At 43.1% G+C, this 26,542-nt stretch overlaps 1 protein-coding gene across 6 annotated transcripts in view; it reads left to right on the plus strand.

The window, feature by feature from the left end:
• large1 (LARGE xylosyl- and glucuronyltransferase 1) overlaps positions 1-26,542 on the plus strand; it is a 402,029-nt gene that overhangs the window by 204,757 nt on the left and 170,730 nt on the right. For all 6 annotated transcript variants that reach the window (XM_059977769.1, XM_059977772.1, XM_059977774.1 and 3 more), the window contains exon 3: positions 24,652-24,938. In XM_059977769.1, coding sequence (XP_059833752.1) covers positions 24,652-24,938 — 287 coding nt within the window. The remainder of the gene's footprint in view (positions 1-24,651; positions 24,939-26,542) is intronic.

Raw genomic sequence — 26,542 nt, forward strand, 5'->3', positions numbered from 1 at the left:
CATTATTAGCATAACCCAATAATGCCAAGCTTCTCTCGGAAGGTTTAAACCAGAGCTGTCCCACTCGTCGCTCTTGACTTGGAAGGCGTTGGTCTAGGCTGTTCCTCATTTGCTGATCATGGCACCCAGTGTTTGAGGACCTGTTTAACATCTACACTTGGTGGGATGTAAACTGTGGTCAACATCATGCAGGGTAACTTGCTTGGTAAGTTAGCACTGAATTGTTAGATGTTTCAGGCTGGAGGAACAAGAGCACAGCAAGGCTCCTGAATCGGAGCACCACAAAGAGTTTATCTTGAAACAGAGACCCTGTCTCCAAATCAGCAGTCCGGTTCTGGTCCATCCTGTGTATCGAGAAGCCTTCGAGTCTTGCCCATGTAACCAGCTTGTCCGGAGTGAGCCATATCTCCGTGAAGCAGAGACACAGCAATGGATCTTTCTTTCCCCTCTGATCCAGCAAAGTTGCCCTTGAGTCTTCAACCTTTTTCTTCAGCGACTGTCCACTTGCTAACCATATTCAGAGGAAGTTTCATGTCTCGGTGCCTTAGCCGAGCTTGAAGGCCTCCCCTTCTCTCTTTCTTGCCTCCATGATGATGTACCTACGTCCGCCTGAAGGTGCCATAGCTACATGCTTGAGAGTTAAGTAGAAAATAGTGAAATCATTAGTTTGTTAAGACGATTCAAAGGAATCTTACTTAAAGGGAAATTACAGGCTGCCCATTGCAATGAGAGTAGTTCAGAAGAAGTGTATATAGAAGTTTTGTAAGCTGCCCACAACATATTGCTGTGTTTCACAGGTGCTATCTTGCCAAACACCAATGAGTAAAAGAAGGCAAACTGCAAATAAAAATAATACGGAGAAGCTGAGTTGTAAAGTGTCCTTTTGTCTGTGTGTGATTGGAGCCTGTAATTTATATCTTCATCATGTGGTTTTTGGGCCGATTGATTTGCTGATGAGGTTGAGAATGGAGTGTATGGCAGAGTGTGAACCATTGATCGGCTCCAGTTCTCACCACTCACTGATTAAAGTGTCGAGGAAGATTGAAATCAGTGAGGGTGACGGTGGACAGCAAGCATGTGATTGGTCTCCCTCTCCTCCTCCTCACTCACTGCTGCTGGGAGAAGGTGCAGGAGTCCTGGGCAAGGTTTGACCGGCATGGTTTATGTATTGCACTAGTTTTTACATGACTCTTTGCTTCATGTTATGTGTGTTTCTAGTTTTTGCCTACAACTTTTTTAGTATTCTGTGTGATTTTGATTGGTGTGAACTGGCTGTGTGGCCTGCCATTAATGAACAACAGTGCTAAATTGAACTAAAATGAAGTAAATATTCCTAGACTGTTTCAAGGACTCTGGTTTGATGGTTAATATTCTGTTTGTTATCCACTTGTTTTATGTCCAAAACAAAATTGTGGGTAATAGCTGAACCTCATGGTGTGGGACCTAAGGCTCCTCTATCTCTTCCCCAATGGTGGTAGCGGGAAGAGGGCACGGTCTGGATGGTGGGTGTTCTTGCTGATGGATGAAGTCTGCGCTAAAAGCAGAAATGTATAAAGACACCTTTCCCAATTGTCATTCTGGCCTGAGCCTTTGCTGTCCCATTTTATTATTGGTTCCAGGTTCTTTGGAATTGAGGAGGCTGCAGAAGGTAAGGGGTGAGTTATTCCTGCTGATCTAGGAGGAGCAGAGTTGCACCTCGAAAATAAATTGGGTCAAGGCATCTCCAGGACTATGACACTGAACTGAGGCTGTAACCCACCTGTCTAATCACAAAGCAGCAAGGCATTGCCCCTGGATTGTTAAGATTTTTTTTGCCCAGTCTGCTGCATTCTCATTCTCAGGAGCTGCCTTGCCTGGGCAACTGTGTCTGCAGAATGCTTGTCAGATGCTTGCTGATCTCCTGCTTAACCCTGAAAGAACCAATCAAGTCTTAAATCGTAATTATTTTTTTAGTAATCTTTTGAGAACAAGATTTGCTCTCCTTTCTTTATTGCTCCTGCTAATACTCCATTATCCCCAGGCAGCATTTGTATCTCCATGTGTCCTTGGGAGGCTTGTTGACCTACTATATCTTTAACAAAACGTAATTAGTTGTGAGCATTGAGGTTAGCTACAGCTACTTATAGAACTCGTCTTCTGTTGCTTGTTCCTACTGATTCTTACTGGAACATACTTCCTGTACTTAAGGAGGATTTTAGCTTTAAAAATGACCTTTTTATTTTCAATTCCTTCCTTCCTGGAACTCGGCACGTAGTCCTAGAGTTATTGAAAGCCTTTTGAGTTTTCTTTCTTTCACTATTGGCTCAATACTGCTAACGCAAAATACTCATTGAATCTGACACTCCAAGGTGAGCTGTGAATAAAACCTCCTACCTTCGCGAAGGTTTTCTCGATCTGCTCAATTAGCAGTTCATATTGGAGACTCCACTGCATAAAAGTGAAAGACAGCAGAGGTAATAGACTCAGCCAACTCCAACTCAGGCACAATCCTACCCGGCACGAAGGGCATTTTCAAAATACAGGGCCTCAAGACAGCAGCATCCATCATGAAGGACGCTAACTGCACCGGGCATGCCCTCTTCCCATTGCTGCCATCAGGGAGGAGGTACATATTCCTGAAGACCCACACTTCTCCTCCAACATCAGATTTCTGCATGGCCCGTGAACACCACCTTACTGTTCCTCTTTTTTGCGCTATTCATTTATTTTACAGTTTATTTCAATTAAATCCCTTTTTTTTTATAAACTGGGCTCCTCGCTAACAGCCACTAGACTCAGCAGTGAGCAAACCACCTTTCTCAAACTCTGTATGTCTAGGGTCGGTATGACTTGGGTCCCACCAAAACCAAGTTGGGATGTTTCAACCACCACGTCCCGTTCTGAGTGAATACTGTGTAAATACTGCCCACTTGCAGTTATCCATCAGCAAGAAATAACAGATTGTACACTGCATATAATTATAAAAAAGGTGTATATATGAATGTCAACTTAATCAAACGGTTCTTAAACAAAGAAAAAAATAAAAGGGGCTCATTATAATTAATACAGTCAAATGTGCACCAGGATGGAGCTCAGCTCTAATAAAAGCTGACGTGTTCTCCTACGGCGCCAACTCCTATTCCCAGTTCACCAGTAGAACTTCCCAAAATCAAATCACGCATTCCAGTTGGAGCGAATCCTACAGCCAGTTCTCACGATCTCTCTCTATCTCCCACTGATAGCCCAGTGTCTATCATGAAAACCTCTCTGCCCAGCTTTCTCAGGAACCTTCTCCCAGTTCCACCATCCCAGCGGGCTGACCCGACATTCCTAAGCAGAACAGCGCAACCCCTTATCGTTAACGGTAACCAATACACTGCCAACAGAGCACGCCCACCTACAAAAAGCCATTAAATGAACTACCCTACAACATCAGCAGTAAAATCGTAACCAGGACATTACATCAACTTAAAGTAATTTTGTCATGTACTGCAGCCACAGGACAACTACTAATTAGACACATGTTGGTGATAATAAACCTGACTGATTTATTTAGTTTTTTTATTTATTGAGATACAGGGCAGAATTGGCCCTCTGAGCCTCGCCACCCAGAAACCCCCAATTTAACCCTAGCCTGATCAGGACTGGGGTTATTTACCTGATCAATTAACCTACCGACAGGTATGTCTTTGGACTGTGGGAGGAAACCAGAGCACCCAGAGGAAAGCCACACAGTAACAAACTCCTTACAGGCAGCAGCAGGAAATGAACCCTTGTCGCCTGTACTGTAAGGCATTGCGCTAACCACTACACCACCGTTCTGCCCTATTCTGACTCAGTATCGGAAGAAAATCAGACTTAAGTACATACAAGCCTGGAGAGAGTCGTGCTGTTTTCGGTTAGCCTGAATTTGCAGTATTGTGTGCAGCTCTGGTCACTGCGTGGCTGGAAAGGAGGTAATGGCTTTAGAGAACAATGTTGCCTTACAAAGAAGCTGGACAAACTAGGACTGTTTTCTCTGGAGTATCAGAGGCTGAGGGGAGACCAAATAGGACAAGAGTTTCCAAACTGGGGTCCATGGACACCTTGCTTAATGGTATTCACCCAAGTCACAACAAAAGTTGGGGAAGTTTATAAAACTATGAAAGGTAAATACTAGAGCGACGAGCTTTTAAGGTGGAAGGCAGGAGGATTAAGCGAAACTTGCAAGGCAACGCACAAAATATTGGAGGAACTCGGTAAGTTAGGCAGCATCAATTAAGAGGAATTGACATTTCAGACTGTAATCTTTCTATAGACTCTCAGTCCCAAATGTTCATCATTTATTTTCCTCCATAGATGCTGCCTGACTTGCAGAGATCCTCCAGCATTCTGTGTGTGCTCAAGATTTCCAGCATCTGCAGAATTTCCTTGTTTATGATTTATGAGGCAGTTTCGTTTTCACACTAAGTGACTGGGGCTTGGACTGAACAGTACAAACAATCTGCTCTTCAGCTGAGGTGGCAGGCCAAGCTGTCAGCGGACATTCTGTCCACTGTGTAGGACTGTGCACAGAGGGCAACATTAATATCTCTTCACGTCCACATAATCTGGAGTCGAGGCCTGAGATTTTCCATAAGCGGGATTGTGCTAATTGATTAAACAGAGTTATTAGCGAGAATAAGAAAGGCAGCTTCTAGGGATTAAAAATCTGAAGGGCGTGCCTTGGGCAGCACAGTGGTGCTGCTGGTAAAGTCACTGTCTCACAGCCTCTCCTGAGCTGGGTTCCATCCTGACCTCTGGTGTTGTTTGTGTCCAGATTCTGACCTGTCCTTTCTTTGCCTTGTATTGGGTTATTGAGAGTGTATTTATAAAACCAATTGGTGAAGTGTTATTAAAAGGTGAGAGGATCTTGACGAATGTGATGGAGCAGATTTTCTTGAAATGGACTCAACTAGTATCAGGAGATACAACACTAGAGTGAAAGACTCTCTCAAATTTCTTTTCTTTTTTCAATCTTTTTATTAAGTTTCATATATATATATAAAGAAAAACATAACATAATAATGAATAGGTTATGAATACAATAGACTTGAAATTACATTGATAATAAGATAATAATATCCTATTAAAACATCAACAGAAAAAAGTACATTAATCAATCAAGTCTGTATAACTACATATGAAAAAAAAACAAAAATAATCGTCAAAAAAGAAAAAAGAATTAAAAATAAGTAAAAGAAAATGTATATTAATAAAAAAAAACTAAACTAACATGGGCAATAGTAACAGTTTATAAGTATGTGATAGTGTCAAAAAAAACTCCGAAACTCCATACCTGAACAAGAATAAGCAGAAAGAAGGTCTGGAAAAGGTCAAATTAATTCATATGAAAATGTCGAATAAACGGTCCCCAAGTTTCTTCAAATTTGACTGATGAGTCAAATGAGTCATTTGACTTGTCTCAAATTTCTACAGATGTACCGTATAGAGCATTTTAACTGGTTGCTTCACTATCTGATATGGAGGGGGCACTGCACAAGATCGGTAAAAGCTGCAGAAATTTGTAAACACAGCAGCTTCCTCCACGGAGGACATGTCCTGCCCTGGAGGACATCTTCCAAAGACGTTGCCTCAAAAAGGTAACTCTCTCCACTCAGGACTTGCCTGCTTCTCAGTACCACCATAAGAGAGGAGGTACAGGGGCCTTAAAACATACACTCAACATTTTAGGAACAGCTTCTTCCCCTTCACCATCAGATTTCTGAATGGCCAATGAACCCATGAATGCCATCTCATTATTTTTACACTACTTAGTTATTTTTTTTTATAAATATTTCCTGTTATAATTTATGGTATATGTTATGTATTGAATGATGCTGCCACCACAGAGCAACAAATTTCACTAAATATATTAGTGATAATACACCTGGTTCTGGTTCTAAAATGCCTTATTTTATTTAAACACATTGACAATTAGCTAATCCCATTTGTGTTGGTTAATAGGATGAACTCTAATTGGTGAAGTTTTAGAGAACTTTCCTTCTGACGGCATTAAAAACCCCACTCTTGAAGCACTGAGGGCTCTTTGAAGCTTTGCTGCTGAATTTCAAGAGGGAGGATTAAAGACCAGTGTTTGCAGGCACTGATCATTCATTACAAAAGATTATATTTGATGACAATGAGTATTTTCAATGGCTAGGACTATCAGTCAGGGCCGCAGCAATGGAAACAGGTTGCTTTTAAGTCAAACAAAGAATCCTTTCTAAATTGGAGCTAAGTATTGCCTAAAACAAACTGATGTACAATCATCACAGAATTCCTCAGAGAGGCTCAGCAGGTGAATTCTGTGAGCCTTGGATAGGTGTTTGGCATGAAAAAAAAATGCAGTTGATAGTATTGGGATTAAATGGAAATTTTCTCTCATCACTCTTCAGAAGCACAGATTGTAAAGTGTTTTGTGATTTTGAGTTTAAGAGAAGTACTCATGAAATTCAATCTTCTTTCTTGCCATATTCTTTTGTACATGTTCCATGTTGCAGTTGTCATTCACAGGATATAAACTATGGTCTCATCTGGTCCTTAAGTTTGAGATAACTCTATGTTGTTCAGAGAAGAGTGAGCTTGGTCAGTGTTTGTTTCCTTGGTAAATACTTAAGGTGTCCAGTCTGAAAGTTGTATGGGTTCATTGTGCGTCCTGACAGTAGTGACCACATGTCATTGGCTGTCACATGCTTTTTAACATTCAATGATCTTTAATGTCTTCTTTGCAAAAGTCATGAATCATTGACCACGGACAGCTTAAAAATCACAAGTGCTGTTTGATTCCATTTTGCAAAAGCCGGACTTTAGAATTTCGCTGTCCATCTGCATCTGCCAGTTCCTCAGCAGATACAGTGGCATTCAAAAGTTTGGGCACCCATCAACATTTCTGTTCTGTTAAGTGAGTAGAAGATGAACTGAGCTCCGAACGTCATAAAGTTAAACATGAAACATTCTTTTCAACATTTTAAGCAAGATTAGCATGTTATTTTTGTTTTGTACAATTTTAGAGTTTGGGGGGGGGGGTGGAAGAAAAAGGAAAGGAGCACCATGCAGAAGTTTGGGCACCCCAAGAAATTTGAGCTTTCAGATGGCTTTTAACAAGGTCTCAGACCTTAATTAGCTTGTTAGAGCTATGGCTTGTTCACTGTCATCATTAGGAAAGCCCAGGTGATGCAAATTTCAAAGCTTTATAAATACTCCTGACTCCTCAAACCTTGCCCCAACAATCAGCAGCCATGGGCTCCTCTAAGCAACTGCCTAGCACACTGAACATTAAAATAAATGATGCCCACAAAGCAGGAGAAGGCTATAAGAAAAGAGCCAAGCATTTTCAGGTAGCCGTTTCTTCAGTTCGTAATGTAATTAAGAAATGGCAGTTAACAGTACTGGTGGGGGTCAAGTTGAGGTTTGGAAGATCAAGAAAACTTTCCAAGAGAACTGCACATAGGATTGCTAGAAAGGCAAATCAAAACCCCTGTTTGACTGCAAAAGACCTCCAAGAAGATTTAGCAGACTCTGGAGTGGTGGTGCACTGTTCTACCGTGCAGCAACACCTGCACAAATATGACCTTCATGGAAGAGTCATCAGAAAAGAACCTTTCCTGCACCCTCGCCACAAAATTCAGCGTCAGAAGTTTGCAAAGGAACATCTAAACAAGCCTGATGCATTTTGGAAACAAGTCCTGTGGACTGATGAAGTTAAAATAGAACTTTTTGGCCTCAATGAGCAAAAGTATATTTGGAGTAAAAGGGGTGCAGAATTTTATGAAAAGAACACCTCTCCAACTGTTAAGCACGATGGTGGATCGATCATGCTTTGGGCTTGGGTTGTAGCCAGTGGCACAGGGAACATTTCACTTGTAGAGGGAAGAATTAATTCAATTAAATACCAGCAAATTCTGGAAGCAAACATCACACTGTCTGTAAAAAAAAGCTGAAGATGAAAAGAGGATGGCTTCTACAACAGGATAATGATCCTAAACACACCTCAAAATCCACAATGGACTACCTCAAGCCGAAGGTTTTGCCATGGCCCTCACAGTCCCCCGACCTAAACATCATCGAAAATCTGTGGATAGACCTCAAAAGAGCAGTGCATGCAAGACGGTCCAAGAATCTCACAGAACTAGAAGCCTTTTGCAAAGAAGAATGGGTGAAAATTCCCCAGTCAAGAATTGAAAGACTCTTAGCTGGCTACAGAAAAAGGTTTACAAGCTGTGATTCTTGCCAAAGGGGGTGTTACTAAGTACTGACCATGCAGGGTACCCAAACGTTTGCTTTGGGCCCTTTTCCTTTTTTGTTATTTTGAAACTGTAAAAGATGGAAGTAAAAAGTAATCTTGCTTAAAATATTAAAGAAATGTGTCATCTTTAACTTTATGCGTTTTGGAAATCAGGTCATCTTTCACTCGCCTTAGCTATTCACAGTAACAGAAATTTTGACTGGGTGCCCAAACTCTTGCATGCCACTGTATGAAGCAAATACCCATTCTACACCATATATCTTTGATAATTGTACAAGTTCAGTTTGATGGTGCTGATTTTTTTTTGTTGTCTGAACAAGTATTAGACCAGTTGGAAAATAAATCAATCAGAACATGCCTCTCATCGAAATCTAAGTTTATTACCAAAGTACTTATCTGTCACTAAATGCTACCTTGAAACTGAGATTAATTTTCTTGCAGGCATTTATAGGAAAATGGAATAGAATTTATAAAAACTATACAGAAAGACTGATAAAGGTGCAAAATAAGATAAGTTGTGGAAATTTAAAAAAATCCTGCAAACACGAGTTGTAGATTCCTTGAAAGTGAGTCTGTAAGTTGTGGAATCAGTTCAGAGGTGAGTGAGGCTATGCACAGCGGTTCAGGAGTCTGATGGTTGAAGAGTAATAATGGTGTGATGGTGTGGGATCACAGTCTCCTGAGCCTCCTGTCCAATGGAGGCAACAGCAGCAAGAAGAGTGGATGGTAGGGGCCTTTGATCATGCTTTCCTGCAACAGGACTCCTTGGAGATGCACTCAATGATGTGGACATAGTGATGTTGCATCTTCAGCATTGCAACAGTGATTATACATCCAACCCATATAAAATTTCAGATTAGGAGCAGGAATGGTTCGTCAACCACTAGCCTGTCCTGATGTTCAAGGAAGCTTTGATTTGTAACCTTGATTACAAATTTGACTTTACATCTATCTACCCCCCTGAAACCTATTGATTTCCCTGCTGATCAAAACTCTATCCACTTCTGCCTGGAAAGTATTCAACTCTGCTTCTACTGCTCTTTGAATGAAGATAAAAGTTAGATTTATTTGTCAGATGCAGATCAAAACACGTTGTTGGCTTAGAATCAAATCAGAGAAGGTTGTACTGACGGTAGCCCACAAAACATGCAGGTCATCACCAGTACAGGGCAACAAAATATGTGGTCTGCCGCTATTACAATCCTGCATCAACAAAACACGCCCATAACTCCAACTCAAAGACCCATCCGTCTTTGGAATGAGAGTGGAAACTGGAACACCCGGAGGAAACCCACATGGACATGGGAAGAACATATAAACTTTGCAGACAGTGGTGGAAATTGAACACCAGTTTTGCAGCTGGGTGCTGAAATGTGTTAGTCGTCTGCGGTTTCTGACGATGACGGAACCTGCGCAAGAGGAGTGCTATAGTGAGAACTGGGGCAGTTCTACTTGCTCGGCCTCAAAAATCTTGGTTCAATGGTACAAAAAAAATCGTCACGACTGGAGACTTACTCGGCTGCACTGCAAAAGTCATGATGCCTTCTGTGCCTTGTCGTGCCCTTTGCTCTCAAGCCCTTCTCGGCCGTTGGATTTCGTAGTTACCTCATCCTGATGAGTCTGCAGGAACTGGCTTCCCTTGCTGGGGTAGGCATGTCCCTATCTCACTGGGGTTTGAGGTTCCTCGCTACCCTCATCTGGTTTAGCCCACCTGCCGAAGCAGTGTACCAGGGTGAGGCCACTGTCACATGCAAGTAGTTATTTGGAGCCACAGGGGATAGCTGGGTGGCAGGTGGGGACCAAAGGTGAGTGAGCTGCCCCTAAGATGAGCATGACAAGCCCGCCACCAGAGGTGCTGCCCTTCACTGGAAGCCCCATATGTCCTGGAATAGCATTATGCTGACTCCTGGTCTACAATGAGTGAGAATTTAAAAGACTCTCAACCCTTAACAGAGTCTCATCTGTCATAAGTGTGTGACGACTTAAAATTGTGACCCTTAGTTCTAGGTTCTCCTACATCATTCCTTCCATATGTATTCTGTTAAAATGCCTATGTTTGAATCAAGTCCAGGCTCGCTTTTCTAAACTCCCTAGATGCAAGCCTGGTATTCCTAACCTTTCTGCAGAGGGCCATCTGTCCTTTCCAGGTATTAGTCTAGTGAACATACCAGGCTCTTTTGCATCCAAAAAGCACGAGACGAGACAGTCCTTTTACTTTTCATGCAGAAAATGAAACTGATTTTGACAAGGTACAAATGTAAGAAATGCTTTGGAATTTGCTGGTCTCAGGAAATTGGAATTGCAGTTATGATGGAACATCTTGATTGCTGCTTTTAGTAAAACTGCAGTTTTTTTTCCAGATTTTAGTATACAGTATTTTAGGATTAACACAGCTTGACAATCAGAACTGTTTTGGGACTTACAGTTAGATTCCACCAAGTCAGCCCTTTAGAAGATTCATGGTGGTGTTATTTTAAGTATATAACATAAATAATGTTTTATTAGAATTTTACTTTTATTAGATTTTTGCAGAAAGATAAAAAAAATGTACTAATAAATATGATTAAGTGAAGCACTATATTTCATATGTAATTTCATTATTATGGCATTTGGGGGAAGTAAATGCTGCGGTTCAGCTTGTCTCAGTCTGGAGATGTGAGGGGAAAGACCAAACTGATGATTCAGTACAGTACTGAGGGAGAGCTGTATTAACAGAGGAGCCAACTTTTCAATGATGTAAACAGAAGGCATTTCTGGTCTTTCAAATACAAATTAAGGATGGCACAGGCTATTTGGCACGTTGAGTTCCTGCTGACCCATTTAGACTGATCCTATATTTCTTCTCTCCCTCGTTCTCATTAACTTTCCCCAAACCACTGCCACTCATGTACAAGCTGGGGGTAATTTGTCACGGCCAAATAGCCCACTGGCCATCAGGAACTGGCTGGGCATTATTTCCGTGTATACTTGAATAATTTTGAGCTGTGAGTTGGTACATGCCTTCCGGCATTGTATAAGGTCCCAATAAATTGTTCTTTTTAAATGTGACTAGCAGCAGTCATCTCTCTTGATTTCTTGATCATATGTACTCAGTGGCAACATTATTAGGTGCACCTGGACACCATAATGCAAATACCTAATCAGCCAATCATGTGACAGCAACTCAATGCAAATAGCATGCAGACGTGGTCAAGAGGTTCCATTGTTTAGACCAAACATCAGAATGGGGATAAAATGTGATCTAAGTGACTCTGACTGTGGAATGATTGTTGGTGCCAGATGGGGTGGCTTGAATATCTCAGTAACTATCGATCTCCTAGAATTTTCACACATAACACACTAAAGCTTACAGAAAATAATATGAAGCCCATGAATATACTCACAATGGCCACTTTATTAGGTTTAGGAGCTACCTAATAAATTAACCTTTAAGTGTATTAAAAAGCAACAAATCTGCTTTTGAGCTACAGGGATAATGGAAATAATTGGATAACTTTTCTTCCAAATACTTGTTCTGGGCTGGAAGGAGCCCATTTGCACTCAAATTCAAAACCTCATAAACTTTGCTGATTGGGTAGACCTTAGCTTTGGTTTCTGCTCCTTGATGACTGAACAAATGTTAGCATGCCAATGACTGGAATGCTTCCATTGTTCTGGGAGTGGAAGATCACCCACCGTGATAACAGGGCACATACTTCAAAGTGCAAAATGTTGGGAAAAGAACTAGGATTGCCCTTGATCCCATCAGTCTTGTTCACTTGGTAGACGTGTACAAAGTGAACGTTGACTTGCGATATCGCATGTTTGGAATCAAATCAGTGGGAGGGCAAGTTTTGGTCGGGAGGTGTGCTCCACCTGAGGGCAGCATTCTGCCTCAGAGGTCAAGGTCAGAGGGGATGGTGAAGACATGGCACAGATGAAAGCTGTGATCAGAGGGAGGAAAGGGATTGGTAGGTTGGAGTGTTCAGGGAAGCTGGGGTGAGAGGAAGATAGAGTTTGAGGACCCAGAGCTGGAGAGACCACAGGATTGGTGAAGGAAGGGGAGACTGGGCTTCTAGCGGCAGCAGGTGAAGTCCCATCGGTCAAGGTTAGAGTCAGAGTTGGAGATTGCGCAGTAGGCACTATGAAAGTCAGTCTTTAGCTTATAGAGTCAGTTCAGAGTCATGGTGATTGAAGTTATCACATTGGCTCAAGAGCCTGATGGTTATGTATGATGACCTGGTGGAGTGACCGCTTCGGCCTGGATAGTGGGAGTCCTTGATGACATGCTGCTTTTCGTGGCTGTGTCCATGTAAATGTACTCAACTGGGGAGGCAGTGGCTTTGCCTGCGATGGACTGGGCTGTATTAATCACTTTCTGTAGCCTGGGCATTCATGTTTCCATACCAGGCCGTGATGCATTTGGTTAAGATGGCCTCCATTGTGCATTTATAGATGACTGTCGGAGTTATACATGCTGAATCTGTGCAAACTTTTAAGAAGTAAAGACATTTCCGTACTTTCTCTATGTGCTCTTCCTAGAACAGCCTGTCTGATTTGTTAATGCCAAGGAATTTAAAGCTATTAACTCTCTGTACTTCTGTTCCCTAATGCGAATTGGCACATGGACCTCTGGCTTTCTTCCTCCTACGGTCAATAATCAGCTCATTGGTTTTGCTGATACCGACAGGGAAGGAAGGATGCTGTGTGAGAGGTTATTGTTGCTGTGGAGGAGATGCTTTGTAGAATGATAGTGGATGGAGGTGGACTGCCAGGAGTCACTCCAGAATGAGAAGGCGGAAGGGACAGAGATTTTCTCAAGTTATAGTCACAGTGGTGTAGCTGTTAGAAATGTTGCTTCCAGTTCAAACCTGACTTTGGGTGCTGTCTGTGTGAGGTTTGCACGTTCTCCTTGGAACCACATGGGTTTTCTCGACATGCTTCAGTTTCTTCCCACATCCCAAAGATGTAAGGGATTTTAAATACTTAACCAGAAATTATTTTGGCATCTTTGTCTGGAGCAGTTCTTCACATCAAAGTCATATCCAGGTAGAAATGCTTCCCAACAACTTAGTGTGGAAGGTACTGGGGCAATCTGACATCAATGCTGCCGGGCATTACACAATTGGTTCATTTTAACAACAAGCCAACAGCTCGCAACATCTCAGTGCTAGTGTGGTACCTGAAAATTGGCCAGCCAGCCATTCTGTGGACCCTGCAGGATCAGAATAAGGTTTATTATCTCTGACATGTGTCATGAAATTTGTTGATTCATGATGGTTCTGAACATTTGCCAGCTCAGTTTCAGGCAGTCATAGTGGAATTCATTTATGATTATCACATATACCAAGATACAGGGAAGATGCTGTCTTGCATACTGTCCTTGCAAATCAAACCATTACACAGTGCATTGAGCTAGAATAAACAGTAACAATGCAGAATAAAGTGTAAAATCTACACAAAGATTGCATTGCAGATAAACCATAATATGCAAGATCACAATGAAGTACTGTAGATTGTGAGGTCAATAACCCAGTCCATCTCATTAAACAAGAGGTCCATTCAGCTGTCTGATAACAGTGAGATAGAAGCTGTCCTTGAGTCTGCTGCTACGTCCTTTTCAGGTTTTTGTATCTTCTGCTTGATGGGAGAGGGGAGGAAAGAGAATATCTATGATGTGTAGGGTTTTTGGCTTTGCTGGCTGTTTTACTGAGGCAGTGGGATTTATAGAGAGTCCATGGAGGGGAAGCTGATCCCTGAGATGAGAGCTGAACTGTGAGCCCCAACTCTCCGCAGTTTCTTGTAGTCACGTGCAGAGCAGTTACCATAGCAAGCCATTAAATATCCAGACCGAATAAAAATTGGTAAGAGTTGACGGGAACATGCCCAATCTCTCTGGCCTCCTGAGAATACGGTTGCTGCACATACTGTTAGAATGGTAAAGGAGGCGAATGGCATGCGTGCTTTTATTAGTCAGGCACTGAATTCAAGAGAAGATAGCCACTCCTGGAGTAATGCATTCAGTTCTGGTTATAGGAAGGGTATGGTGGCACTGGAGAGGGTCAAGAAAGGGACCACCACAATGTTGCCTGGATCAGAGGGTATGTGCTATAGGGAGAGGTGTATTAGACTATGGTTGGCATCCCTGGAGTGAAGGGTGACCTGATATTGGCTTGAGATTATGAGAGGCACAGAGCAGACAACCAGTGTCTTTTTTTTTCCCATGGTTGGAATGTCTAATACTAAAGGCCATGCATGCTTCTAAGATGAAGTTCAAAGGAGATGCGTAGGGCGAGATTTCTATTGAAAGGATGCTGGACACACGGAATGGACTGCCAGGGGTCGCGGTGGAGGCAAATAAATTTAGAGGCATTTAAAAGGCTCTTGGGAAGGCATGTGAATATGCAGAGAACAGAGGGATATGGACATGGTTTAGGTAGAAGGGATTCATTTAATTGGGCATTTAATTACTAGTTTAATTGGTTTGACAGAGGCTAATGGGTCCTTTTGGTGCTGTACTGTAGTATGTTCTAATTGTCCAATACCAAGGAGTGGTGAGGCAAGCCAGCAGAATATTCTCTATCCTATGGCACTGACCTGTGGCAGTGGAAAGGAAATTACCTTGGAGAAAGCACCTTTTATACTGTCGCCCTGGACCCTGCCAACAGTACTCATTTGAGTAATGAGGGAGAAAAATACTTTTCGGCCTTATCAACGCATCCAAAAATATTGTGTCACTCCGCATCCTTATCAGCATTTTATTAGTGTGGAATGTTGTGCAGCATTTAGCTTGTATGCTTTCAAACAAGTTCCTACAGAATACGGTGGAGAGCATTCTGTGACTGGCTGAACCACTGCCAGATATGCACAGGATCAAGAGAGACTGCAGAGGGTTGTAGATTTGGCCAGCTCCACCAAGGGCACAGGCCTCCTCACTATGGAGGGCATCTTTAAAAGTGATGTTTCAAGAAGGTGGCATCCATCTTTAAGGGCCCCTAACACCCAGGACGTGCCCTCTTCTCATTTCTACCATTGAGAGATGGTGTGGGAGCCTGAAGGCCCCCACTCAGCGTTTTGGACAGCTTTACCCCACCCCCCAACCATCGGAGTTCTGAACCCGTGACCACTACCTCATCGTTCCTCTTTCGCACTACTTATTTATTGATACTTTGTGATGTTTTTAAAATGTCTTGCAGTGCTGCCATAAAACAATTGATAACAAACCTGTCTGTGAATCTGCAGTGCACTGTAAATATCGTTGACCGTAGTCACTCTCTGCCAGCTCGCACTTGCGAGTCCCCAGTACCGACTGGGCAGTGCTACGTCCAGTTACACAGGCGGGCAGCTGGCAGTCGAGGCTCTACCAATGTAAGCTGGGCAGTCAAGTATCTCTCCAAAAAGAGCCACACGAGGAGCAAGGATCTTTGCTTATTGCTTAGTGAGGGAAGGTTGTGAGTAGAAAGCAAGTATTGGTATGGGAGGGTTATTGAAATGATTGAACACTTACAATAACGTGGAGGTCTCGACTGCCCTGTGATAAAGTGTATGTTGCCATATACTACCTGGAAATTCATTTTTTTAAGCATTTACAGAAACAAAACTAAATGCAATAGTAGGGTGCCGAGGAGATCTACTAGGATGCTGCTTCGTTTGGAGATCTTGTCTTAGGAGGATAGGCTGAGCGAGCTAGGGCTTCTCTCTTTGGAGTGAAGAAGGATGAAAGGTGACTTGATAGGGGTGTTTAATATGATAAGCGGCATAGATTAAGTAGACAGCCAGCACCTTTTTCCCCAGGGCAGAAGTGACTAATACCAGGGGCATTATTTTAAGGTAATTGGGTGGGGGGAAGTTTGGTGGTGGGTGAGATGTCAAACTGAAGCTGTAGTGTTCTATTCTCTACAGTAGAATTTTACAAAAAAAAAGCTCGCATGACCAAGAGACTGACAAACACCCAATGTGTATAACAAGACAAACTGTACAAATTAAAAATAATACTGAGGACGTGAGCTGCGTAGCAGGAGAGGATTTGAAGGCTGTCCTGCCTTAAAGACTGTTGAAGAGCAACCTGATGCATATGTATCTGTCAGTTAAGCATCACGGGCTGTCGCATCCCTTTCCAGCAGTCGTTCATTTCAATGGTGAGAGGCAGGAGATAGTAGCATTCAGAACTGTATCACAGATCAGGCCTGTTGGCCCACCTAGTCCATGTTTATTCTGCCTAGACCCATCAACCACAGACAACTATATCCATCCCAGCCATGTACCTACCCAACTTTCCATTAAATGTTACAATCGAATCTGTATCCACTACTTTCAGCGGCAATTCATGCAAAAGTTCAAAGTACATTTATTATCAAAATGTGTACACATTATACAACCCTGAGATTTGTCTGCTTACAGACAACCACAAAGCAAAGAAGCCCTGAAAGAACCCATTAAAGAAAGACCATCAAACACCCCATGTGCAAAGAGGGGAAAAAGCAAAGCGAGCAAACAATACAAATAAGCAAATAGCAATCAGAACGGAAGTTTTAGGGAAGACACGAAGCCCGCCAGATATCACTGCAGGCTGAGCAGGCCAAAACCTCAGTTCAACGCAGAGTTGAGTAAATTTGGCGGATCAGAGAGCACAACTGGGAAGAGCACAGCCCGTCCCTCACCCCGGTCCTGATATTCTGACCTTTTCAATCTCGTCCAGCACTCAACTGGTCTAAACATCGGGTCATCCCTCGCTCTGGGGCCTGGACCCGCTGCCACAATTTGGCACATCCCTGTCCTTTCTAATTCAGCCCGGTGGTTAAATTGTTCAAACATTGGATCTTTCCTCACTCTCAGGGGTGATTCCACTCTGTTTTGACCCTGCCTCTGCCTCGACAACACTTGTAGCACCCTCTCGACTAAGTTGTTCCCGCCCAGGTTCCCCTTAAATATTTTACTTTTTACCGTTAACATGTGACCTCTACTTCTAGTCTTAACCAACCTCAATGGAAAAGGCATGCTCACACCTACCTCTGTCAAATCTCCCCTCATTCTTCTACACTCCAGGGAACAAAGTCTTAACCTTTTCCTGTAACTTATGTCTCCAAGCCCCAGCAATATCCTTTTAAATTTCTGTACTCTTTCAATTTTATCGCATTGTTTCCTGTAGGCAGGTAACCAGAACTGTGCACAACTTTTCAAACTTGGCCTCATCTACGTCTTGTGCAACTTGAGCATAATATCCCAACTCCTGTATTAAATAGTTTGATTTATGAAGGCCAATGTGCTCAGGGTGCTCATGACCTTATCTACCTGTGACGCCATTTCAAAAGAATTGTGGTTTGTATTCCCAGATCCCTCTGTTCTACCACATTCCTCAGTGCCCTATGTATTACCCTAGTTTGTCTTGTCAAAGTGCAAAATGGCATGCTTATTGGAATTAAATTCCATCTACCACGTCTCAACCCACATTTCCAGTGGTTCCAGATCCTTCTGCAAGCTTTGATAGCCTTCCTTGTTGTCCATTATGTCCCAATCTAGATGTCATCCACAAATTTTCTGATCCAGTTTACCACATTATCGTTCAATTTATTAATATAGATGACAAACAACAATGGACCCAGCACTGATCCCTGTAGCACTCCATTAGTTACAGGCCTCTAGTCAGAGTCAACCATGTTCTAGCACCCTCTGGCTTCTCTCAGTGAGCCAATGTTTAATCCAATTTACTGCTTCATCCTGCAAACACAGAGAATGGTTAGTACCTGGAACTTTCTGCCAGAGCAGTTCATGGAACCAGATACAATAACCACATTTAAGAAGCATTTAGACCAATACTCAAGTAAAGAAGGCACAGAAAGGTACAGTCCAAATGCAGGCCGATTGGATTAGATGGCAAGCAGAAAGCTGTCTGCTAGAATGGCCATTTCTGTGCTGCATGAATCTCTGATTGTAATTAAACAATGGGAGTTGTTATTGACCTGAAAACTCGTCTGATTTGTTGATGTCGGCACTTATTGTTGACTCCAGGCCCTCCATAATGACCCAGCACCGTGCTCCGGTCCAGGCAGAGTTAGGACCGGGTAGTAAATGTTGGCCATGCCCATCTCGTGAAAGGATAGAAGTGGACAATAGAAAAAATACAGAGAATGCTGGATATTCTCAGCAGGCCAGGCAGCGTCTGTGGAAAGAGAAACTGAGCCAGTGTCAGAACAGGAGTTTGCTGCAGCCCCTGTATAACAATCACCCTTCAGCTTCTGAGCACACATTCCCACTGATAATGTACTCGGTGCAAGGGGTATTTGATCACTCCTTCATACTGCAGGTAGAAATGTGGGCACAGCTCAGCATATCACTGAAACCTGCCTCCTCTCTATGGACTCTGTCTATGCTTATCGGTGCCTCAGTAAATCGGCTGCATAGTCAAAGCCTCCAGCCACTCTGCACATTCTCTCCTCTCCTCTCTCCCTTTGGGCAGGAGATGCAAATGCCTGAAAGCTCTTGACACCAGACTCGAGGACAGCTATCCTGTTGCTGTAAGGAGACTGAACGGTTCCCTAGTTTAATAAAGTGGACTGTAACGTTCTCCTTCGCGTGTCATGAACGCAGAATTTAACGTCGAGATAAACCACAGTTAATAAGAACCAGATCGCAGCAAGATTAACCCATTTACTGTTCACTCTTCACATTAACATATGGTGAAAACTGTTGATAAAACAATACAAGATTGATACAGTATTTGTTCCTTCCTTAATATCACATTTCAAGTGTAAATACTTGCAAAGGTGACTATAACTACATTACACTAAGGTGCAGTATACAGGGAGAGTTTACCTGCTCCATTGACTACTTTAAATACACTTCCATGCAAACTATCCGCGACTCTTTAACTAACGAAAGCATAAACATTATCTACCGTCGTTACTTCTAACAGGATCGGCATTAACATCTTAGTTCAATATATCGATTATCTATTAACTTACAGCGTTGCTCTCACTGTAATTTCTCATGCCTGCAAAACAACTTCTGCTCAGGTGAGCCTTGTGGAAAGCCCCCACCCTCGCGCTAATTTCAAACGGGTGTTTTCCCACAAGACGCGGCGAAACCGGATGTGACGTCATCGCATGCCGATATATTTTACATGCAATGAATATACTTTAAACACTTCTAATTCTAACTAGAAAATACTATCGAATGAATTACTAAGCGAAAATATTATAAACTAAATAACTGTCGTAAAGACAGCACATGGACTCTGGACTTCCCAATCTACATCATTTCTCATTATCTACCCGCAGTTCACTCTCTAACTGTAATATTGTTCTGCACTGTTAATGTTTTAGCTTGTGCTAACCCAATGCAGTTTTCACATTAGATCAGTATAAATGTTAGCATTTCAATGCACCTTCGCACATAATGTTCCATGTTACACGTGATAATAATTTACCAATTCGCATCAAAAACTTTGAAAACTATAAAATGCTTAAAAATGCATTTTTTGTAAGGATTGCTAGGATCCTGAAGAAATACAATCCGCAAGCCCATAGGGAAGCCCACGTGTGTCAGAGATGACCTAGGACTCAGGTTGGGTGGCATTTGCAGGATTTGCTGTGAATGTGGAGTAGTGTATATTGGCAGGTGGAAGGCACAGTGGAAACCTGCATCAAGGAGCACAGGAGATGTATCCGCTTGTACTACCTGGAGAAATCAGAGGTAGCAGAATGTTGCATTCGCACACCTCTGTTTTGACACATGGTTACTTGAATTACTATAGCCTTCCTGCCGGATTAAACCAGTCTGGTCGTTCTCCCCTGACTTCTCTCATTAACGAAGTTTTTCTGCCCACAGAACTGCTGCTCACTGGATTTTTTTTTAGCACCATCCTCTGTAAACACTAGAGACTGTTGTGCGTGAAGCTCCCAGGAGTTCAGTTCCTGAGATACTCAAACCACCCCATCCGCCACCAGCAATCATTTCACAGTCAAAAATCTCATTTCTTAGGTCACATTTCTTTCCCGTTCTGATGTTTGGTCTGAAGAACAACCAAACCCCTTGCCATCTCTCAATCAAGAGACAATCTGCAGACGCTGGAAATCCAAGCAATACACACACAATGCTGGAGGAACTCAGCAGGCCAGGCAGCATCTATGGAAAAGAGTACAGTCGACATTTCGGACCGAGACCCTTCAGCAGGCTCTTACCATGTCTATATGCTTTTATGAATTGATTTGATACTGCATGATTGGCTTAGATATTTGCATTAGCTTACAGGTGTACCTAATAAAGTGTCCACTGGGTGTAAATGCAATTTCACCTTTCAGTATTTGCTCAAAGGAAGAATGGGGCCAATTAATGACCCAATAAGAGATCATTCTGTGGAGACAGAGGGGTCAGAGGAGGGATCAAAGAGGACAGTCGATGTTTTATAAGGCGGTAGTCAGACTGCACTTCGAGTATTGTGAGTGGTTTTGGGCCCATTATCTAGGAAAAGATCTGCTGGCATTGGAGAGGGTCCAGAGCAGGTTCACGCGAAGGATTCTGGGAATGAACGGGTTAACCTATGAGGAGCGTTTGATGGCTCAGGGCCAATACTCGAGTTTAGAAGAATGAGAGGGGAATGTCCTGGAAACCTATCAAATATTGAGAGGCCTGGACAGAGTGGATGTTTTCTATAGTGAGTGAGTCTTAGACCAGTGAGCATAGCCTCAGAATAGAGGGGTTTCCATTTAGCACGAAGATCCGTGATGAATCTGTAGAATTCATTGCCGTGGAGGTCAAGTCACTGAGCCAAAGGTTACAGAGAGAAGGCTAGAGAATGGATTTGAGAGAGATAATAATCAGACCTGATGACATGGCAGAGCAGACTCGATGGGCTGAATGGCCTAAATCTGTAGATTGCCTCATGGTCTAATGGTCTTAAATACTTTACAATCTGTTCACTGGTGACTTGGATCCTGATCATTTATCAGCACGGTGGGGTGGAAGGCAAGAGATAAAACAAGATGAAGGGGACATTCGTAACAGCTTTGGAATATGCATTCAGCTGATCTGGATGACTGACTAAGCGGGGAAAGGGTGAATAATTTCTGAGGTCCTGGCCATTAGCTTCCAATAAACGGGAATGATGCCAGAGGACCTGAGGTATGCGAGTATTACGTCCTCCTGTAGAGAAGTGAAGTGGTATAAAATAGATAATCACAGTCCATTGGTGATGAGGAAGCTTTTAGAGCAGTAATCCGTGACAAAATTAATTGGCACTTGTAAAAGTGTGTGCTAATAAAAAAATGTCAGCATTAATTTGTTAAAGACAATATGTTTTTGGCTAATGATTTAGTTCTTTGAATAAAGTAACAAGATGGTTGATGAGCAGGGTGCTGCTAATGTGCCTGTGGTTGTTCAAAAAAAAACTTCCGATAAAGTACAGCAAAAAGACAATTAACAAAATTAACAGCCCATGGGAGTAAAGGACATTAACAGTGTGAATTCAAAACTGCAGAAGGGCCAGGATGCAGAGAGTAATGGTAAAGGTTTGTGTCTCAGAACGGAGGCAGTGCTTTCTCTGAAGCATGTAAATGAGCTTCGCAAACGGGGGTCAAATTCTAGTCTGCGGATGAGGTGAGTCTCGGAGCTGTAGTGAACAGGGAGAATGAACAAACTGAAGAAGAAAAGGCTGCCATGTTGTGGATGAAACACATCTGCAGAATGGTGAAGTAGTAGAGGATATCTTAACCTGATTATAGGAATTGACAACCTCGTCAGTGACAGGTCAGTGGAGGTAATAAGGTTGTCCAATTGGTATTATTGACTTTCAAAGATATCAATCCATGAACACTGCTGTTGTGTGCAAACATACAAACCACTGTTTGGGCCCAAGGAGATAAGACCGTATGAAGAAGGCTGCTATGCGATTTGCTGGACTGGGCTGGTCCATCTTCAACACAGAGAAGATGAAATAAAGGATTTGAAGGATTTTGATCATTGATGAGAAGCTACTTCTGGTGGTGGTCTCTGGTGTGACTGGAAGGCAGAGTTCTTAGTGATAGTCCTTGATAAGTAAAAGTTGATCTGGAATAAACTGGTGGGATGGGTGGGAGCAAATTTTGGAGCAATGCTTAAGGTTAAACACTTAAATAGAAATAAATCTATAAGGTGGTGGAGAGAAAAACAAAAGAAAATTGGGACCAGTTAAGCAACTTGACTGAAGAGCCAATCACCCATACCCTTGTGCTGTCTGCTTACATAAACTGAACTGAGACCTGCTCGAAGATCTCTTCACATGGAATCTCTCCAAGCGCTAAGGTTCTTTTGCTGCCCGTTAATCTCAGGCCTGCTGGCTGTAATGACCCACAGCAGCTCCCACAACTAGCACTCGCAGCAAATAAGCCAATTAAAGTAATTTTTGTTTGAATTAATTGAAGGAAAATCGCTATGCTACTGAAGTTGAAAGTTGGAAAATAAACTGTGGGTGCTGGAAAGACTTGGCAGGTCAGGCAGCATCTATGGAGAGACTAACAGTGTTTTAGATCTAATAATCTGAGAAAAGGAGACTAATGTAGTGAAGATGAGGAAGGATGGGCAAAATGAAAAGAATATTACAGATTGGATGGGCCACAAACAAGGGGTTCTGTAGATGCTGGAAATCCAGAGTAATACACTCAATATGCTGGAGGAACTCAGCAGGTCAGGCAGCATCTACGGAGAGGAATAAACGATTGGCATTTTGAGCTCAGACCCTACATCAGGACTGGGAAGAAAGGGGGAAGAAGCCAGAATAAGAAGGTGGAGGAATGGAAGGAGTACAAGCTGGCAGGTGGTAGGTGAAGCCAGGTGAAAAGAGGGTGGATGAAGAGGGAATGAAATGAAGCTGCGAGGTGACAAGGGGAAAGGTAAAGGGCTGAAGAAGGGGGAATCTGATGGGAGAAGAGGAGGGGTATATGAGAGAAGTGATAGGCAGGTGAGGAGAAGAGAAGAGGTAAGAGGGAATTGAGAAAGGAGAGAAGGAGAAAAAGGGAGAAATGATGTTCATGTCATCAGATTGGAGATGACCCTGGCAGAATATGAGGTGTTGCTTCTCCAACCCAAGAGTGGTTTCATTGTGGTAGTAGAGGAGGCCATCTATCAATATGTTGTTGTATAAATGGGAAGTTGAATTGAAATGGATGGCCACCAGGAAACCCTAGCCATTGCTGACAGAGAGAAGATGTTTGACGAAGCTCTCCCCCAAATTGACCAGTGTAGAGGAGACCGCGCCGGGAATACCGGATGTAGTAGACGACGCTGACAGAATTGCAGGTGAGGTATTATTTCACCAGGAAGGACTGTTGGAGGCCTTGAATGGTGGTGAAGGAGGAGGGAAAGGGGCAGGCATAGCACTTGTCCCACTTGCAGGGAAAAGTGACAGGAGAGACATCACTGAGGAGGGATGAACGAGGGAGTAACAGAGACAGCAATCCCTGCGGAAAGCTTCGAGTTGGGGGGGGGGGGTGGGGGAGTCGAGGGGAAGGTGTGCTTGGTGTACAATCCCACTGAAAATATGGTGGAAATTATGGAGAATGAGGTCACATTGCTAGATGATCCTAGCTTTTAATGAGGGTAGTTAAAGCAAAGAGACATGTCAGAGCTGTGGAAACAGAGTGAAAAATGAAAGAAGAGGCAGGCTGAAGGATGTGTTTGGCTAGGTAACCAGCTTGTAGATCAGTAGAAGTTGTCTGTGATGACTTGGATGACTCTTAAGACTGGAGGCTGTGGAGGGAAAATCTCCCATGAAAATGAGGTTTGCTCACTGTAAGACTATGGCCTCGTGTTCCCCGCTAGAGTCATGGTCCAGTGCGAAGTATGAGAAGGTGTCTAAGAGCTGAGATTTGACTGATGAAATTGAGTTAGACAGTCTACAACTGCACCTCCATTATCAGTAGCTTTGATACCCGGCTTGGTCCTCAGTGAGGTGGGTGCAAAAAGATAAGAATGTCATTTGTCATGTCAGAAATAAAGTTGGACGAGAGAGTAAGAAACCAAAGAAAGGGGTCTGGTGGATCTGGAATTCTTGAGTCAGTATACGGAGTCGGGAAAGTCTTGCAAAAGAGATGGTCATGGTGGAGGTGGTACAAGAGGGAGCCTTCTGTCATACCAAGTTCTGTCTGAGGCCCCTGCTGAGTACTGATCATCCTGGAGCAGAGAGGGCAAGATTCGAAGGCCTGGCATAGGCAAGCAGGGACAAAAGAAGAGGCGGAGAGATGGGAATCAGAGAAAACTGAAGGAGAAGAGCAGTGGAGTTAAAGCACTGTAGAAATTTGCAGTATCTGATTCCTGAAAAGAAAGTAAAAGAATGCTGCTGTTTCTGGAACATTTGATTTCTATCTCTGGCATTTTAAGATAAGATTTGGTCTCACTCTGACAGAAATCTCCCTCCTGTGATCTTATTTGTGTCTCTTCTCCTTTTTGGTTTGCAGATGCAAAGCCTGTCTCGCTAACTCCCTACGAAGCCCCTGCAAACAGCCCTCAATATGTGTTCAACCAGAGGGAGCGGGAATCCCTAGAGGTCCGCGTGCGAGAGGTGGAGGAGGAAAACCACGCCCTTCGGAAGCAACTCAGCCTCGCCCAGAACAGGGTCCATCGCCACCGAAACCATTCCAAGAGTTATTCCACAGAGGAAGGCACCGGAGACAATGAGGGGGTCCACGCCGTGGTTTGGAATGGCTCAGAGTGTGGCAGGCGGCCCACTGTGGAGAAGTGTGAGGTAACTCCACCTTCCATCCTTTTATGAAACATGTTTATGTTTCAGCATGATTCATCTATCTTCCCTCATGTCCTTCCTGTATTTTAAACAGAAAACATTAGAGCTTAGAGTGGAGCATGAGCTATTTGGCATACAGTGCTCTGCCAGATCGTAGCTAACACACACCAACCCTTGTCTATCATCAAATTCTTTCTCACTTTTCCAACAAAAATTTAAAGATTTATTCCCTTTAGACACTTACACTAGAACAGAAATACAATAAGGAGAAAACTCTCACATTTGTTGCCCTTTTCTATAATTTCCCCATTTTTCTTTCCCCTTTGCCTGATTTTCTTTTAGCGCCCACCCCCTGAGGAATCATTGCAAGATAACTGACCTAACCAACTCAACATCAGACAGGCAATGTGCTATGGGTGATTGAGAGGGCTAAAGGGAAACAGCTGAAGTAGATTCCCATCCACCTCCTGTTAAACCATTCCCTGTTTTGCTGTTTTTGTAATCCTTTTGTTGTACTTCAACCATCTGCAACCTCTTTTGGAACCAAGCTCCCTTGACGCTTCTCCCATTTAGTATGCAGAGCATTGATCTGAAAGCTTTTAGTATCTGCCAACAGTTGAAACCATGAGCATGATTCAGATTACCAACTGCCCTTCAAAAGTGTAAGGCAGGTGGATTAACACCTAGGTCCAGGCTCCAGCAGGAATTAAGCAGCCTGCATATGTTCTCACTGGTTGTCATCCTCCTCTTGAGGTTTGCTGAGGAAGTGAGTGCGCTCTCAACAAGTGGCGTGATGTTGTGATGCAGGAATTTCCCCCACTGGCACATTGATTGATTACTGCTTTTGATGTCCTTGAGACTGGGTGATGGATGTAGTATCAGGACAGCTTGATCATCTTTGCTTGCAATTTCTACAGCTTCCTCCAGAGGGAAGCACTTGTGAGAGTAGGTGGTAACTGGTTTTAGTTGGGTGAATGAGGAACAACTGGCTGAGACTGCGATCACTGGACCAAAAAAACAAAGGCCAGAAGAATTCAACCAGTTCAAGGTTTAATTAGTCATGCAAGTATGTTTACCACAGACCCTGATGTTACTATGGACCTAATTACAGAATGATTGGCGGCATTGTGACCGATTTTACTCTCCCCTAGACTCATCCTTCCTTGTTGAATAAGCCAGTTCAGCAGTCAAGCAGCCTCTGAGGAGGTAAAGCGTACAAGTCGACATTTTGGTTCAGGGCCCTGCATCAGAACTGAGAGAGGAGATGAAAGTTTGCCAGCTACATACAAGGCAGCCTTTTCTCTCCCCTCTCATCTTGGTGCAGAATCTCAACCCAAAAATTCGACTGACAGCTTTTGCCTCTCTGGGTGCTGCTTGACCTGCTGAATAACCAGTGTTGACTTGTTTGGCGATGATTAAACTGCATTGGTTGGCTTAGTGGAGAATAGCCAGCACTAGTCCGGTGACTAGTTCGCAGGTGGCACTGAGGCTGCTTTTCCCTGCTGAATAAGCTGACTTCAAGGAAGAGTCAGATTTGGCAACAGTGTCACTGGCCTTTCCTGTAACTAGGCCTTGATAAAATATCAGGGTCTTTGGTCACCTTCCTG

Source organism: Hypanus sabinus, chromosome 8 (assembly GCF_030144855.1).
Source record: "Hypanus sabinus isolate sHypSab1 chromosome 8, sHypSab1.hap1, whole genome shotgun sequence".
Lineage (NCBI taxonomy): Eukaryota > Metazoa > Chordata > Chondrichthyes > Myliobatiformes > Dasyatidae > Hypanus > Hypanus sabinus.